At 33.9% G+C, this 16167-nt stretch overlaps 1 protein-coding gene across 1 annotated transcript in view; it reads right to left on the bottom strand.

The window, feature by feature from the left end:
- Positions 1 to 16167, bottom strand: part of LOC145261231 (cell cycle checkpoint control protein RAD9A-like) — a 56533-nt gene that overhangs the window by 3233 nt on the left and 37133 nt on the right. Inside the window, exons 9-11 of the mRNA XM_080119601.1 lie at positions 11878 to 12012; positions 8589 to 8856; positions 6504 to 6632 (exon numbers count right to left, since the gene is read on the bottom strand). Of these exons, the coding sequence (XP_079975727.1) occupies positions 6504 to 6632; positions 8589 to 8856; positions 11878 to 12012 (532 nt within the window). The remainder of the gene's footprint in view (positions 1 to 6503; positions 6633 to 8588; positions 8857 to 11877; positions 12013 to 16167) is intronic.

Below are 16167 nucleotides of genomic sequence, written 5' to 3'. Positions count from 1 at the left end.
AAGAGTGGGGAGAATTATTGATAGTGTTTTCAGCTAGTTGAGTGTTTCTTGTGAAAGTTTGGCGAGGGGGGGGACCATAGATTGAAGCTCAGTCGAACACTTTCCATGAAAATAACGATAAAGCAGAGACAAACTCGCAACAGCTCTTCTGTGAGATAGAGGTTGCAGCAAAGAGAAAAGGACATCTCCCACCAGGCCATGAAGTCTATTTTTAACCCTATCAAGGCAGGACAAGTCTTTTCTAGCAGCTCCTGCCCATATGTGGCAACAGTATTCCATCCTTGGACATATCTGGCTTTTATATAGATAGAGAATTGCATCAGCAGTGAGATATCTACTGGATCGATAGAAGGATCCGACCATTTTTCCAGCGGCCTTGGCAACAGATTTGATGTACGTATTCCATTTAAGATCAGGAGTAAAGGTCAAGCCCAGAAGCCTGTCAAAACTTGAGGCCTCCCCAAGACGAGAGCCATTCATTTTAATTGATGCCAGATGGGGATCAGAACGTTGATGATGTAAAGATAGAAGCTTGGTTTTAGATGCATTAAAAGTAACCAGCGACTCCTTTCCCCATTGTACAACGTGATCAAGATCAGAGGAGAGAGAATCGGAGAGAACTTGGTCGTTTACTGTCTTAGATGTGCGACCATAGATGGTAGTGTCGTCAGCAAAAATGTCTACGGATGATGTAAGGATGTGATTTGGAAGATCATTAATGTAGATCAGGAAAAGAGTTGGGCTCAGGATGGACCCCTGAGGGACTCCAGCATTTATAATGTGAGCTTCTGATTTTTGCCCATCAACTACTACTCTTATGAACCTATCAGAGAGAAATGATTTAATAATTGAGAAGACATTTCAACAGTAACAAGATCCAATCCGTGACAAAAAAATATATATATATTATATATTTGTATTAGTTGAGGAGGGGGCACCTGGCTTTGCCCGGGCGTAAAATACGCTTAAATATGATATTTTAATTTGTTCAGATTTTGTATATATTATTAGAGTCGTGATATCAAAAGTAAAAAAAAAAGTATTTAGGTGCTATCAGCTAGAATTGAAACTGAAACTGTAGCATTCAAAGCTGGTGACGTTACCACTGTACAAATGTGATATGCATATGAATTGATTAAAAAATTAAAAATAAACTAAGATGAATGTAAAAAATGTATAACAATGTTTTCAATTTTGACCCATTTTTGACCCCTTAAAAACAATTTTAATTGGCTAAAGACCCATAAAAACAATTTTAATTGGCTAAAGACCCTTAAAAACAATTTTAATTGGCTAAAGACCCATAAAGAACGGCCCATAAAAAATCCAATTATTTGAAGCCCCTAGCTCTGCTCTGCAACTTTTAGTTTCGGAGAAGATAGAGTTTGAAAATAAGAAGACAAACAGACAGACATATAGCTGTTTATATATTAGATTATTTACTTGAAACAAAAAAAAAAAGTTTGTATATGCCAATCGTCCATATATTAAACAATTTTTTATATATATAAAAAATTGTCCCATTAAAAAAAATATTTTCAACAAGAAAACTTTCCACCTATCTATAAATTGATAATGTTCAAGCTCAATGAATGTCTTTTCAGAGCATATATAGTGTAATATAATAGTTTTCAAAGTTCCAAAATCAATTCTCCTTAGTTGGTTCAAAGAAAAATTATTACAATACAATTTTGTTTTGTTTGCAACTAACACGTTAACAAAATTATGTCTTTGTTGCATTTTTAGTGGCTTACTCATCAGAAAAATTAAAAATCCGTCTAAAAGATTTTTGTTGTTGGAGATTGTTTATTGAAATAATTTTCAAACATTACATGAACTAGGAAAAATGCTTAGAACACAATAACTACATAGCAATTTCTATCTTGACATAATTAGTACGGGATATGCAATCCTTTTTCATGAATGACTTGTAAAAGATGTTGTGACTTTTATGAAAGACGTTGGTCCACAGAATTAGTCAAATTTGTGATTTCGTCAACAGTTATTCCTTGTGATACCTCTTGGAGAGCCTCCCACAACTCATCTTTGCTCTTAAATTGGCATCCACTTGCATAGAGGTGTTGCATCATGATACTCCAAACGTTCTCAATTGGGTTCAAATCTGGTGAATTCACTGGCCACTCCATCTTCCGTAGCCCAGAGAACCCCAGTTGTTGCAAATACTTTTTGCTTTTGTTTGCTGCATGTGAAAGAAGCATTATCCTGCATGAAGATAATAGTTTTTCTGAACGTCAACCTTTGCTTTTTTCAGCCATGGTTCAAAGTGATCCTTCAGAAAAGATACGTAAGCATTTGACATCATTTTTACGCCTTCTAGGATTTTCCATATGCCAACAAAAGTACCTCCAATAATCCCAGCCAAAATTATTATCCCACCACCACCACCACCACCACCACCACCTTGTTGGTGCCTTAAATGCTGATGAAGATGTCATCCATCTAGAACCCATCCCTTGCTCCAGCCATCTGGGCCATCAAGAGTGACACGCACTTTATCCGTAAACAAAACTTTGGAAAAATTCATTTTCATGTTGTCCTCTGCCCATTTCAATCGGTTTTCTATGTGATGTTGCTTTAATGGAGGCTTTGTCACAGGTTTAACAGACTTTGCCACTTCTTTCAGAAGGCAACATCGAGTACTTTTTGAGACATTCTTCAATCTGGCTTGGTCAAAGACTTCTCGACTTGTCTGCACAGGTTTCTTAACAACTTCACGTTTAAATTGGAGTAGAGAACGGCGTGAAACAACTCTAGATTTACTTTTATCAGCCCCCCCCCCCTACCTACCTTTGTAGGGTCCTTGACAAAGTTCTTCACAGTTTGACGGTACCTTCCTATCATATTTCGAGGGTAGTTTTACCTTTTGCTAGCTGTTCTGTAATAGTACGCTTTTCAGAACTACTCAAACCACCTTTACGGCCCATTTTATTGATGAAACAAACTGCCTTGTTAATAATTTGACACACCTCAAATATCGTGGATTCAGCAATTACAATGGTAACTTGTTTACATTGCGCAGAACAGTACGAAAATTTCACAATATGTGCAGTTCGGCATTACCAATGTTTCCGAAGCTTTTGATACGAAACTACCGGTAAGTTTCTGAAACTGGTAGAAAAATGTTATCTCGTTAATAATTTGACATGCAGTGTATATTTAAATGATACTTGTATAGTTTAATCAAGACATTAAAAAATGAAAATATCAAAAATAGGTTATATTGTATATATCCGTTTTGAACTGAAGATCTCAGAAAAAAAATTTCACTTAATTTGATTGAGTAGTTTTTTTTTACAGCGGAAAAACATGTTTTTATGACAGCATGTTGAAGGTAGACATCTTTGAATTTTTTGAACATGTCACGAGGAGATAACTCTGTTTAAAGCACTGATACTCCTTCCCCATCGTTAATACTAGCTTTTCTTCCTAAAAATCGAACCTTTCATTTATATCATAACAAATTGTTTTTTCGCTGTAAAAAAAAAAAAAAAAAAAAACCTACTTAATGAAATTAAGTGAAATTTTTTTTCAGAGAACTTCATTCCATAACAGATATGTACAATTTAAACATTTTTTTTTCGATATTTTTAATTTTTAATGTCTTGATTAAACTTTACAAGTACTATTTAAATAATACTGGGTGTAATGCTATTATTAATGGTTGGAGTAAATTATTTTAGTTTTAAAAATCCAAAGAAAGTCGCATGAAACAAAAATGAATCACTTTGAAAAGATATTCATTATTTCTTTACTAGAAAGCGATACTTTAAAACCTCATAATAAACAAAGTGAACAAGGGTGCATCAGAAATAATAATAATAATAAAGGTTACTTAGATATCTTTTGGACTTTTCAACATAATTGTGCGACAGGAGAAATGTCAATTCAAAACGCAATCAAAAGACCATAATAATCAAGGGTAAAAAATGACAAATAAAACAAAAACAAAAAAAATTAGAAAAAAAAATGAGGCAATGGTACGAAGATATCCAACTTTTAGGTGTGCTCTTTTTGTTTGCACAGACGGTTGTTAATACCTTAACTATTGATAATATTATTTAAGCGTTTATTAAAACTTATGTACCTACAAAAATCTTATTATTTTATTTTTTTGAATCCTTTGAGATGGGTGCATTAATTTTTGCATTGATTCATTTTTTGAAGACAGTTATCCTCATCTTTATGTTGCATCTTCATAGTTGTTGTTTTGCCAACTCACTCTCAAAAGATTAGTTGGCTAAAACGTGGCGAGACAACAACAACTATGGAAGGCGGTAATTACTGGGGATACAGTTACAAGACTCAGTATTTCTATCCTGTCGTGGTTAATCACCTGAAGAAGGCCAAAGGATAAGTTGGCCGAAATGTGATGAAACAATAACAACTATGAAGATGAGGATAATAGTCCGTAAAAAGAATGAATGTACAAAAGTCTTTTTGTATATTTGCATGTACAGGATTCACTCCTAAACTAATTAACCGATCATTTTGAATGTTGAAACACAGCTGCTAGGCCTAAAGGGTAGTAATGTGGACAATATTGAGTTTAATATAGTTTTATACAAAGGCAGTAAAAAGCAGACGGAAGCTCCAGTAAAAAATTCAGATTTTTGTGGCATTTGAACAAAATAAATACTAGAAATATTAGATATCAATTAATAAATATTCACCAAATCTCAGTTTCTTTAGCATATTTTAAAGGCACAATCTCTTATTTGAGTGATGCCAGTGAAGGTTTTACCTCAGCACCAAAATCAACAGAGTCTAGACCATTCTTGTAGTGACCTTTTTTCATGCTGATTGCGAAAAATACAGATCCTGTGCAGTTCTAGGAGGTCCACCCTTCCAGGCTTTGCCTTTTCTCTTTGAGAAGGGGTTAGTTCATTGCTAATTGCCTCAGGCGCCCCTAATGGGGGAGGATGACAGGGCTGACCAAGCATTTTTTTTTTCAAGTTAGAGTGCTCCTTCTTAGGGACGCTGACCTTCTGACTCTTGTGTCACATTTCTAACTATGAGAGAGAAATAAATGTCACATCAGATTTGCATTAAATTTGATCTGTAATCATTAGACACCAATTAATCAAGATTCCCTAAATTTCAATTTCTTTTTAAAGTCTCTTGAGAATAAGGGTTAACAAGATGAATGGCTTGTCAGTTGGTTGATGAAGAATATTATGAGACGACTGATAATCATAGAATGAGCAAAATTGAATTACTTATGAGAACAGTTTATGATAAGTATTCACTGACATTGGATTTGAAGATGACCATGTTGTAGTCTGCAGGGAAAAAGTCTAATAGTAATGTGTTTCGCAGATGGGAAACCCTTGGAAAGAAACTCTGTTCATGACAATACAACCTGATTCTAGGCACATGGAGAAAGAAAGGAAAGGTTTTCACTGTTGTGGTAAAAAGATAAGTTCTTGCTGTGAATGTCTTACAAGGTTGGAGGGGGGAGCTCAGTTGTCCAGCCTCTGTGGAAATAATGATAGAGTAGAAAAGTAGAGAGAGACTAGCAATTTTCGCTTATTTCCATGGACTAAGTTTCAATCTTAGGTTTTTCTTGTGAGACATTCACAGCAAGAACTCGTCTACCTACAACAACGAAAAAAGTTTTCCTTTCTTTCTGTGTTGAGCAGAATTTTTTACAAACAGAGCTTCTTTGCAAGGACTTTCTTTCTGTGGAACACATTGTCATGAGACTGCTTCCCTGCTGATTAAAACCTGGTCATCTTTAAATCTAATGGCAACATATTCTTACCATGAAACGTCCGCAAGTGCTTGTTTACAGTGGTGATATTTTAAACCAACGCATTTCAGGCGGAAACATTATTACATATGTAAAGTGTCATTTCACAATTAGTATAAATTCTAAAAAATATGAAAAACGATTCAGTGCTAAAAGTAAGTTTTTAAAATAAAAGATCAGCCACAAATACGTTCCCAGATATTGTGTTTAAAAATAGTGGTGCGCATTTATTTAGTCAAAATTATTGATTGCAGTTACCTCCCCTGGATATTGTGAACTCTCCAACATTTAAAAATATGGTAACGCTCAATAAATCACGAAACTTGATAATTTTCATTCATTTTGTAAATATTTATATACTGGATCATTTTTTGTCATTTTTGGAATCTGTACTAATTTCAACATGGCACATAAGTACATAATAATATTTTCACCTGAAATGTGTTGGTTTAAAAAAAAAAAAATCACCAATGTAAACAAGCATCTGTTCACACAAATATTTGGACTGGGTCCGGACAACCGTTGCATCTCATTAACCTTTATCCTCAAGTGGCTTTTGGTTTTAATAAGTGGTGATTGTTTCTTAGTAAAAAAACAAAAAACAAGTAAATAACATATTATCTGAAATCATATAACATATCATCTGAAATTTTATTTTTCATTATTTAAATAAATCTTTGAAATACAGTTTTCTTTTATTCTTTTTTTTGTCTTTAAAAATTCGAAGACTCACCTTTTTACTTGGTGGAGTTCCTGGTATGAAGTCATCCTCCTCTTCCTCTGACTCTTCTCTGCGAGCAGAATTTTCTTGTGTTTCTCTGCTGTTCATGTCTATGTTTGGTGCTCGTATATTTATACATGGCTGGAATGACAAATAAGTAATGCCAGTTTTATTTTGCTTTGTATACTTATTGGTTAAATTACTAAACCGATATCATGTTACAACAAAGACATGTTACATAGTGGATAACGTACTTGGTAAAATTCAGTCGTAAAGTTACACTCTTCTGGGGCTTGATGGTTCAATCCTCAGTACGAGTGACACTCAAAATACAATTGAAAATTACTTCGGACTTCTGCCCTGTCCCTATCATAGCTGATTGAAATGAGAGAATGCTATTTGCATTGGTTAAATGTGTAATGGACAATCGATTAACAACTTATTTGTTTTATTTATGTGTCCTCAAGTCTCTTAAGAGAGGCTTTGTCTGTCAAGCTTCAGTTTCAAATAGTATTTTCATCTCTAAATAATGATCGGGACAAGAAGGAGAAAGAAGCAACCTTAGTAGAAGTTAGTGTCGAATTCTATGTAGACTCTTGAGTTTGATAGAAAGATTTTCGAGTTCGACTCCTAAAGAAGGTCGGAGTTTATATCGACTGAAACGTTGTGATCTATTTGAATTTCGACTTTGCAAGCTTTTGTAGAAATAAAGTCACTTATTATTTTGTCAAAGTCCATCAGCTCAATTAAAAAGAACAACAAATTCAGAAGGCGTTTTAATAAATTTCTTCTGTATCATTTGGATCCTTCGGACTACTGTTCTCATCTTGAGTGTTGTTTTCACAACATTTCAGTCAATGTAATCTCTGACCGTCTTTAAACGTAGCTTGACAAAGATTTTTATTGGTGATTGGTGTATAGAATGCATGTATTCTTTTGTCCAATAAGATTGTCATGATGCATATTAAGAACTTTGGAGGCTACATCGGCTGAAATGTTGTAAGGATAACAACCAACGGTAGCCCAAACAATCCAAATAATTCACGTGTTTTACGTCGCTGAATTTTTTGAGATGAGGATCATTTACATCATTTGGATTTCTTCTGATTACTGTTCTCATCTTTAGTGTTATTTTCGCAACAATTAATTCAATGTAACCTCCAACCTTTTCACATTTGCCAGCCTCTTTTGATCCCTTGGTCATAAAAGTCCAAAACACGCTTTGTCACTCATATCTGCCGCCACTCTGAAACTGACTAACCTATCTCCTAACGATGCTGACATCAACTGCATCAGCTTTGTAAACGTTCAACAGTCACCGGTAAATGTTGATCGGTACAATTTTTTCTACGTGGAAGAATTTAATGATACATCTCTGCTTCTGATGCATGTCCATGACAGGGTTTGCTTTCTTAAAGAGTCTCACAAAATCAATAGCTAGAACAGAAAGATTAAACTTTCAGGTCAGGAATGCATAAGTTCAGTCATGATAACAATGCAGTTTGCAATCCCTTCTGATCCATTCGGACGGAATAAAACAATAGGAATCATTACTTTCGAAGCACCACTCATATTAATCTGATATTCATATAAATAAAAAACTGTACAGCCTAAAATTTTCCTTACTTTTATGTATAGCTTTCAAAATGTATGAACGAAAAAAATTTTCCAAACTATGCCAGGTTGGTCTAGATTCTATATTATAAAACTAACATGGCTACCTGGTGTTATGCAGGACAAAAGTGTAACATATTTCTATTAAAACCTCTATCATTCTATCCGTTTATCTTCCTCTCTGTCCTCTTCCTTCCCAGGTTTACTACCCTCTCTCCCACCACCCTTACTTTTTCGCCGCCCAGCCCATTTCTCTCTCTGGACATATACACAGACAAGTCATTAGACATAAAGGATTAACTCCTTGGTTAAAAAAATGAGTTACTGCCCTTTAGTTAGTACGTAGTCTGGCTGGAAAAATTTTTTTTTTTTTACATTTAATGGTAATAAGAGGTTAAAAAAAATTAATTTCTATGAAAAAAAGCAACCTCGAAATGATATAAATCTTCTGTAACAAAAAAAAATAACATTTTTTTTTTTTACCTGTATAGCTATAACAGGACTATTATAATCCTCATCGGATTCTGCTTTTTCCTTGAGTCTTTTGTCTCTTTTACTATTGTCCTTATTAACGTTAAGCTTTTGGTTATTCTTGGAGCTTGTCTGTGGTCTCAGTTCTGCCGGAGGATATTGTATGCGGCTAACGGAAGCTTCAACAAGACTCATCTCTTCCACTTCTGCCATCGTCATATCATCCCATTCCACAAGGACCGAGTCGTCTGCATTCGTGTTCTTATTATGACTGGATCTCCTGGAATTCACAAAAATCAACTCAAGGATCAAGACAAGAATAAGGACCCCAATCAACCAAGAAAAACAAAAGGAGAGATTTTGATTAGCACCGTTCTGACCTTGACCTTCACACACATGCATGGCCTCCATAAAACAAATATAAAATAACAGACTTGTTCAAACTTTTGTGACCAAGATTTATTTTTTATATAGAGTGCGTTTTATATATATAAGAAGTATGTCATAGTTTGCTTAAAGCATTGTTTATTGGATAAAAATATTCTGACTGAATAATTCCTGTATATATATATATATATATATATATATATATATTTACAAAAAATTTAATAAAAGTATTTAGACCAAATACAATTTTCTTTTTTTTTTTTAAATAAAAATATCAATCCAGAGTGCCTCATTTTGAGGAACTTGTTCCTCAAAATGCGGCACAGTGGATTGGAATAGTGAGTTTTAAAAAATAAAATGCCGGCCATTAAAAAATTTGGTTTTAATATTTTTGTTGAAAAGTCTCGGGTCAAAGTGTAATATGGTACCACTTTAAGACTTACCTTTTAAAATTTGATTTTTAGGAGTATTCGGCTCTGTTTTGAACAAATATCATATTTAAAATAGTCTCAGGCGTAGTTTTTATGATATTAAGGCCTTTATTATCCAATGTATTCTATAATGGTCTTCAGTGGTCGCCATTTTTGTTACTACACAAATTGCGAAACTCTCATCTACATTCTCACATACACCATCGTCTACTACTGTAACATAGTTGTTACATGTCAACAAGTGGACCCACATGTTGCATGCAGACAGTCGCAAAGGAAACAAAGACAAGGAAAGAATTCAACTTGCTTTTTTTTTCAGTTGGAAACAACAGACATTAATTTACAGGCACTCAAAGGATAATGCCTTCTCTCTTGTTCAAAAGTCTTATCACATTTAAAATTGTTGCCGATAAGTAGTTTCTATGATATTAAAATTTTTATTATGCAATATAATTACCTATTGTTTTCACTGGTTGTCATGTTTGTTTTTGTGCATGCAAAAATTGGATGCTGGCATTTTATTTTTTAAATCTGGGAGAAAAAGAATTCTTGACATGCACAAAATAAAGTATGTACACAGTGAAACGATAAATTTGTCGTCCTAAAGAAAACAACATTACAAATTTATTCTAAAACTTTTATTGAAAAACTCAATTCAGGTAACTTGATTATGTAACAGAGCTGACATCTATTCAATGTAGCTGCCTTCAGCCTCAATCACCACCTTTATATGTGTCTGGAATTGGGAGTATGTCTTTTCTACAAGTGTCGGCAGGAGCTTGGTGAATACTCGGCGGATGGCAGCGATCAGGCTGGATTTGGTGTTGTGGGAGGTCATTTTGGTGATGTTCTCGATGTATGACCAAATGAAATAGTCCAGCGGGTTCAGGTTGGGGGAGGACGGGGGCAGTGAGAGAAGGGTACAAAGTCGTAGCACTCTTTTTGAAGCCAAGCCTGAGTCTCTTTGGACGTGGGCCAGCATCAAATCCTGCTGTCACAGCCAAAGTCTGCCAGTGGCCACCTAATTGCACCAGAGGATCACCACACTCTTCAGCACATCCAGGTATACTTTGGGGTTGAGTTTCAAGCCGACTTCGAAGATGTGAGGTGACATGATATGGTCCTCACTTGAAACCACACCAAAGACCATAACCGTGGCCAGAACCTCTGTTAAGGTGTGCCCTCAAACGTTGAACTATTTAGATTTGCATTTTGAGGGTGCTGGCAATGGTCCTGTTGTCATAACTTGGATCGGTAGAGAGCATTAGTTGTACAGCGGCGCATCTCCGATCCCGCTCATTGAACACCGTGTCACTTTCAGACATGATAGAAGGCTCCTATCACTTTTGGGATTTGTACACATGTCCATTTCTGTTTGATAAAAACCATTTTTTTGTTGTTGCAGGCCATCTACTAGTTGGCCAGTTGTGTACCCAACCAGTAGAAAACCGGTTTTCATCAAACAGAAATAGAATCATGGCGTCTTTTCCAGGGCGACAATTTTATCGCTCCACTCTGTAAAATGATTGATATAATTTTTTTTTTACATGGGAGTCACCACTTATCAAGGCCTGAAAACCACTTAAGGATAAGCATTAATGAGTGTGTGGTAGTCACTGATACAACAGTGCATTAATAGTTAGTGGTGGAAGTGAGGTAAAAATGGATTATTTAGGGGGGGGCTCAACAAGAACTACATTGGTCATGAAGACGGCCATATTGCAATCAGCGAGAAAGTAGGTTAGCGGAACAAAGTTCCACAGGTGGGCAGTTCTAGGAAAGAATCTTTGTTCATGGAATTTGCCTTTAAATTTAGGCACAGACAGTGAGTAGGAGAAACTGTTGATGATTGTTGTAGTTAGATGAGTGTTTTTCGTGAAAGTTTTGCGAGGGGCGGGGGCGACCATAGATTGAAACTCAGATGAGTACTTGCCATGAAAATAATGATAGAGCAAAGACAGGCTTACAATGTCTGTTCTGTGAGAAAGAGGTTGCATGGAAGAAAAAAGTGCATCATCTATTAGGTTTTGAAGCTGGTTTTGAACTTTGTCAAGGCAGGATAGGAGCCTCGAATAGCTCTCACCCAGATATGTCGACAGTACTCCATTTTAGGGTGTATCTGGCTCTTACACAGGTAATTGTGCCAGGAGTTAGATACGTTTTGGAGCGGTAAAATGATGCAACCATTTTTTCAGCAACCTTGGCAACAGATTTGACGTAAATCTTCTATTTTAGGTCATGAGTAAAGGTCAGACCCAGAAGTTTGTCAAAACAAGAAGCTTCTTTGAGATGAAAGCTATTCATATCAATTGGGGCCAAGTGGGATCAGAGCGTTTATAGTGAAAAGATTTTACACTGGAAAATTAAAAAAATTTTTTTTTTAAACAAAAAATAAACCGTGGCATAATAAACAGAAATGTTTAGCAATAATATATTTTTATGAATTTTAAGGTGAAATTTTTTTATATATAGAAATTCCTTACCTTGTTTTATTTTGAGAAGTTGTTTGCTTCGCAGAAGGCGGTAATTGACTGTTTGAGAAATCATCTCCAGCCAAAGTTGCCAACACAAATGTTGCTTGAAGCATTCCTTCACTATTAATAAGGCAGGACATTGGCCTAATAATGAAAAACAACAACAAAAAAAAAGTACTTCATAGAGAGACCTAGTCACACCTTTGAAAACATTATTTCACAAGTTTAATTTGAAAATTTAGAAAATGATTTGTGGCGCAGTGGATAAAGTACTTGGTAAAATTCAGTTGGTAAAAGTTACATTCTTGGAGAATGATGGTTCAATCCTTTGTGGGGGAAATAATCAAAAATACAACCATAAATTACTTAAGACTTCTAACCAGTCATGATACTGTGATACTTAAGTGGACCTGAAGTGGACTTGAGTCACTAAGTGCTGAGAGGGGGGCAATAGACAAAGGAATAGGAAATGGCTTAGAATAAACAAAGAAATAGGAAGTAGCAAACAATGAATCTGTAGGTATTTCTAGATTGAGCTTTTTAGATTTGACATGATAATAGAAACCTACAGATAAAACAGGGAAAGGGAGCTTCTGGTAGCCGGGGCGGGGAGGGGGGGGGCGACCTTAGATACCAATGTAGAGGAGACAGTTAGTCGACAACTAGATGCCCTTCGCGGCGGATGGGAGTTGGACAATTTTTAGAGTTGAATGTGAAACAGAAATAGAGAGGAGCGTAACATCGACAGAACGGGGAGAAGACACACACACACACAAGTCCAATTGTCAATTATATGTGAACATTGGCGTTTGTGTTTTTCGTTTCTTTTTTCCACGATTTATTATATTTCTACTTTTGTGAAACCACGCGTGTATTCCCATCAACAGTCACCAACGAGAAAATGACGATCCGGCCATAAGAGGAATAGTCGAATGAAAAAATCCACGATACACGACGTTGGGAGTCGGCGATCTGTTGGGGCCGTGCATGTCCGGTCACACTACTCTTGTAAATAAAGGGTTCTGTTTGAAATTGTGTGCAGATTCTCAACAAGACTTGGACAAAATACATCTGAAGTCAGAGTTTACATCGACTGAAACATTGTAAAAATAATACTCAAGATGAGAACAGTAGTCTGAAGAATCCAAATGAATAATCAATTCTCATCTCAAAATTTCAGAAACGTAATAAGCAACAATAATGTTTTCAAAAACATGACTAAATTTTTCAAATTTGCGCTAATCATGCAACCTATATTGATGTAGACTTTACGGCAACCATCAACAACACTGGATGTGTACTTTTCCTTTTTTTCTATCTTCATGAGGAGTTGACCTCCTTAAGTTAATATCACCAAAAAATAGATAATGAAGAGAAAAATAAATTAAAAAAAATCCACTATATCTTCTTTTACAAGTAAGTTGCTTTAATAACGAAAAAAAAAAAAAAAATTAATAAATAAAATGATATTCACAAAAAATATTAAAATTAAAATAAAGACATAGTGGCATAAGTCTAATGTAAATAATATATAGGTTATCCCAATAAAATGTATATACTCTTAAAATTATCTCAACTTTCTACATGAATACACTATACCACGTTCCTAAGAAATGTTTATGAATAAAGAATGGCACTTCCAGCAGGATGGAACACTTCCCCACAAAACGAGCTACAATGAATAAGTTGAAAGCAACCATTGCAAGAAGATGTATCAACATACTAATTGAACTGATTAAGAACGTTTTCGATTCAATCAGTGAACGTTGTTAGCTGTTCATGGACCACAATGGCCAATAATTTGAACACTTTCGATAATTAGTTGGTTTCTATATTTGTTCACAGCATTTTGATGTATGAAACTTTTCTTTCTTTTAATAAATGTTGGTTTTATGGTCATTTGAAAAGTGTATACATTTTATTCGGACACTCTGAATTAAGAAAACTAAAAACAGAACTGAGAATGATGGAAAATTTGATTCGCTTAGGAGTGATTTGGATACAAACGTAATCGTATATCCAAAATTTCTCACATCTTTCTCGTCTCTCTATAAGTGTAAGCAAAAAATTTTGTTTTATTTATTTTTCCCCTATGTGCCAAAGTTAATTTGATAAAATGAATAATAAATAACATGCAAGCGGAAATTATCTGTAATTTTTCCACAAAAATATCCAAGAAAACTAATATTAGGTACAAGTATTTTTTAAGTACAAGTTTTTTTTTTCTTTTTTTTTTTTTTACATGGTGGTCACCGCTTATCAAGGCCCGGAAGCCACTCAGGGATAAGGGTTATTGCAAGTACAGTACGTTAGTGTGGAGATTTAATGAAGTGTTTACTTAAGGTGGCGGTTCATTAGGAATTTGTTAACGTTGGACTTGAAGACATCCAGGTTGTAGTCAGGTGGGAAGCAGGCAGACGGAACAGAGTTCCACAGGCATGCAGTTCTAAGAAAGAAGCTTTCATGTGGAAACCAGACTAATGGAAAATATTAAAAACCACTTATGGATGCATTTTTGGCAGCCTCATAACTCTCACTCCCCTTTTTTTGTCCTTCGGTCGTCATCTTTCATAAGTGATGTTTCTGACAAAGGAGCAAGAAAATACCGATTTCTCAGTCGGAAAACTTCTATGTGATTCCCTTTCTATCTCTACTGTCCCTATTTCTACTCTTGTTATGATGCTACTAATAAGGATGCTGGAGGTAAACGTTCCAACTGGGCTGGTGTTATCTGCCTGATAGTCAGGGACTCGAACATTGGTGAGTATTTTTTTTTTATTAAAAATTTTACTTTTTCTTTTTAAATATAATCTATAACATTAACTTTACATTAAAAAATTGCCCTGACAATCTTTTTTTTAAATGTTTCAACCTATCTTTTTTTTAAATAAAATGTTTTATTTAATAAAAATTATATTTCATCTGCAAGTGTTGGCGTATTTTCCTTCTTTTCTGTAATTTTGAAAATTACATTTTTAATACATAAACATTTTTTATTAAAAAAGTAATTGTAAAAATAAAAAAGAAATTGCACCTTTCTTTTCTAATGTTTTCGTTCTTTTTTTAATGATTTTTTAATGATTTTTGTGTTTTTTTAATGTTTTTTTAATGATTAAATTTAATCATTAAATTAATATTATTAAGGATTAGTCGAAGCACGACCTTTTCATTTAATTTTTTTTGTTTTTAATAAAAAATGTAGTTGGAAAAAAAAGTAGTCACGTCACAGTTTTCTTAAATAAAAATTCTTTTTCTTTTAACTTTACGTTTAAAAGTTGTCGCAGCTTTTTTTTAGTTTGAAATCTTTTTTTTTAATAAAATGCTTTGTTTAATAAAAATTTAAATTTTCTCAGCAAAAGTAGCGTTTCTCTTCTTTTTTGCTGATTTCATTCCTTTTGCTTTTTTTTAATGTTTTCATTATTTGTTCCTTTTTAAAAAACTGTTTTCATTCTTTGTGTCTTTTTTAATGATTTAATTCTTTGTGCCATTTTTATGTTTTCATTCTTTGTGCCTTTTTAATGATTTCATTCTTTGTGCCTTTTTAATGATTTTATTCTTTGTGCCTTTTTAATGTTTTTATTCTGTTAGCTTTTTTTAATGATTTTATTGCTTGTGCCATTTTAATGTTTTCATTCTGTTTGTCTTTTAATGATTTCATTCATTGTACCTTTTTAATGATTTCATTCGTTGGGCTTTTTAATGTTTTCATTCTTTGCACCATTTTAATGATTTCATTCATTGTGCCTTTTTAATGATTTCATTCGTTGTGCTTTTTAATGTTTTCATTCTTTTTGCCTTTTTTTTTTAATGATTTTGTTCTTTGTGCCTTTTTAATGTTTTAAATCTTTGTGCCATGTTCATGTTTTCATTCTGTTAGCTTTTTTAACGATTTTATTTTTGTGCCTTTTTAATATTTTCATTATTGTGCCTTTTTAAACATTAAAAAATAAGAAATTTTTTTTTTTAATGTTTTCATTATTTTCGCCCTTTTCAATGATTTTATTCTTTATTATTATCATCAAGCTTTTCTTTTAAACTATAACAAATAAAAATTATTTGCATTTCATTTTTCTTAAAAACAAAAATTCCTTTTGTTTTTGTGATGTTTTCATCCTTTTCTTTTTTTAGAAAATAGTTGCATTTTTTTTTTTTTTTTTTTTTTTTTTTTTTTACAATTTCTCGAAGTTACGTTGGTCTTAGCATCATAAATTCTGATAGGAGAAAATGACGGAATCTGTCAATAAAATGGAGTTATCTCCCTTAGATGAATGACGAATTTTAGAAGAGTACTTAAAAATG

Source organism: Euprymna scolopes, chromosome 37, assembly GCF_053919585.1.
Source record: "Euprymna scolopes isolate OS-2025 chromosome 37, ASM5391958v1, whole genome shotgun sequence".
NCBI lineage: Eukaryota > Metazoa > Mollusca > Cephalopoda > Sepiida > Sepiolidae > Euprymna > Euprymna scolopes.
This window is presented reverse-complemented; position numbering and strand designations above follow the sequence as displayed.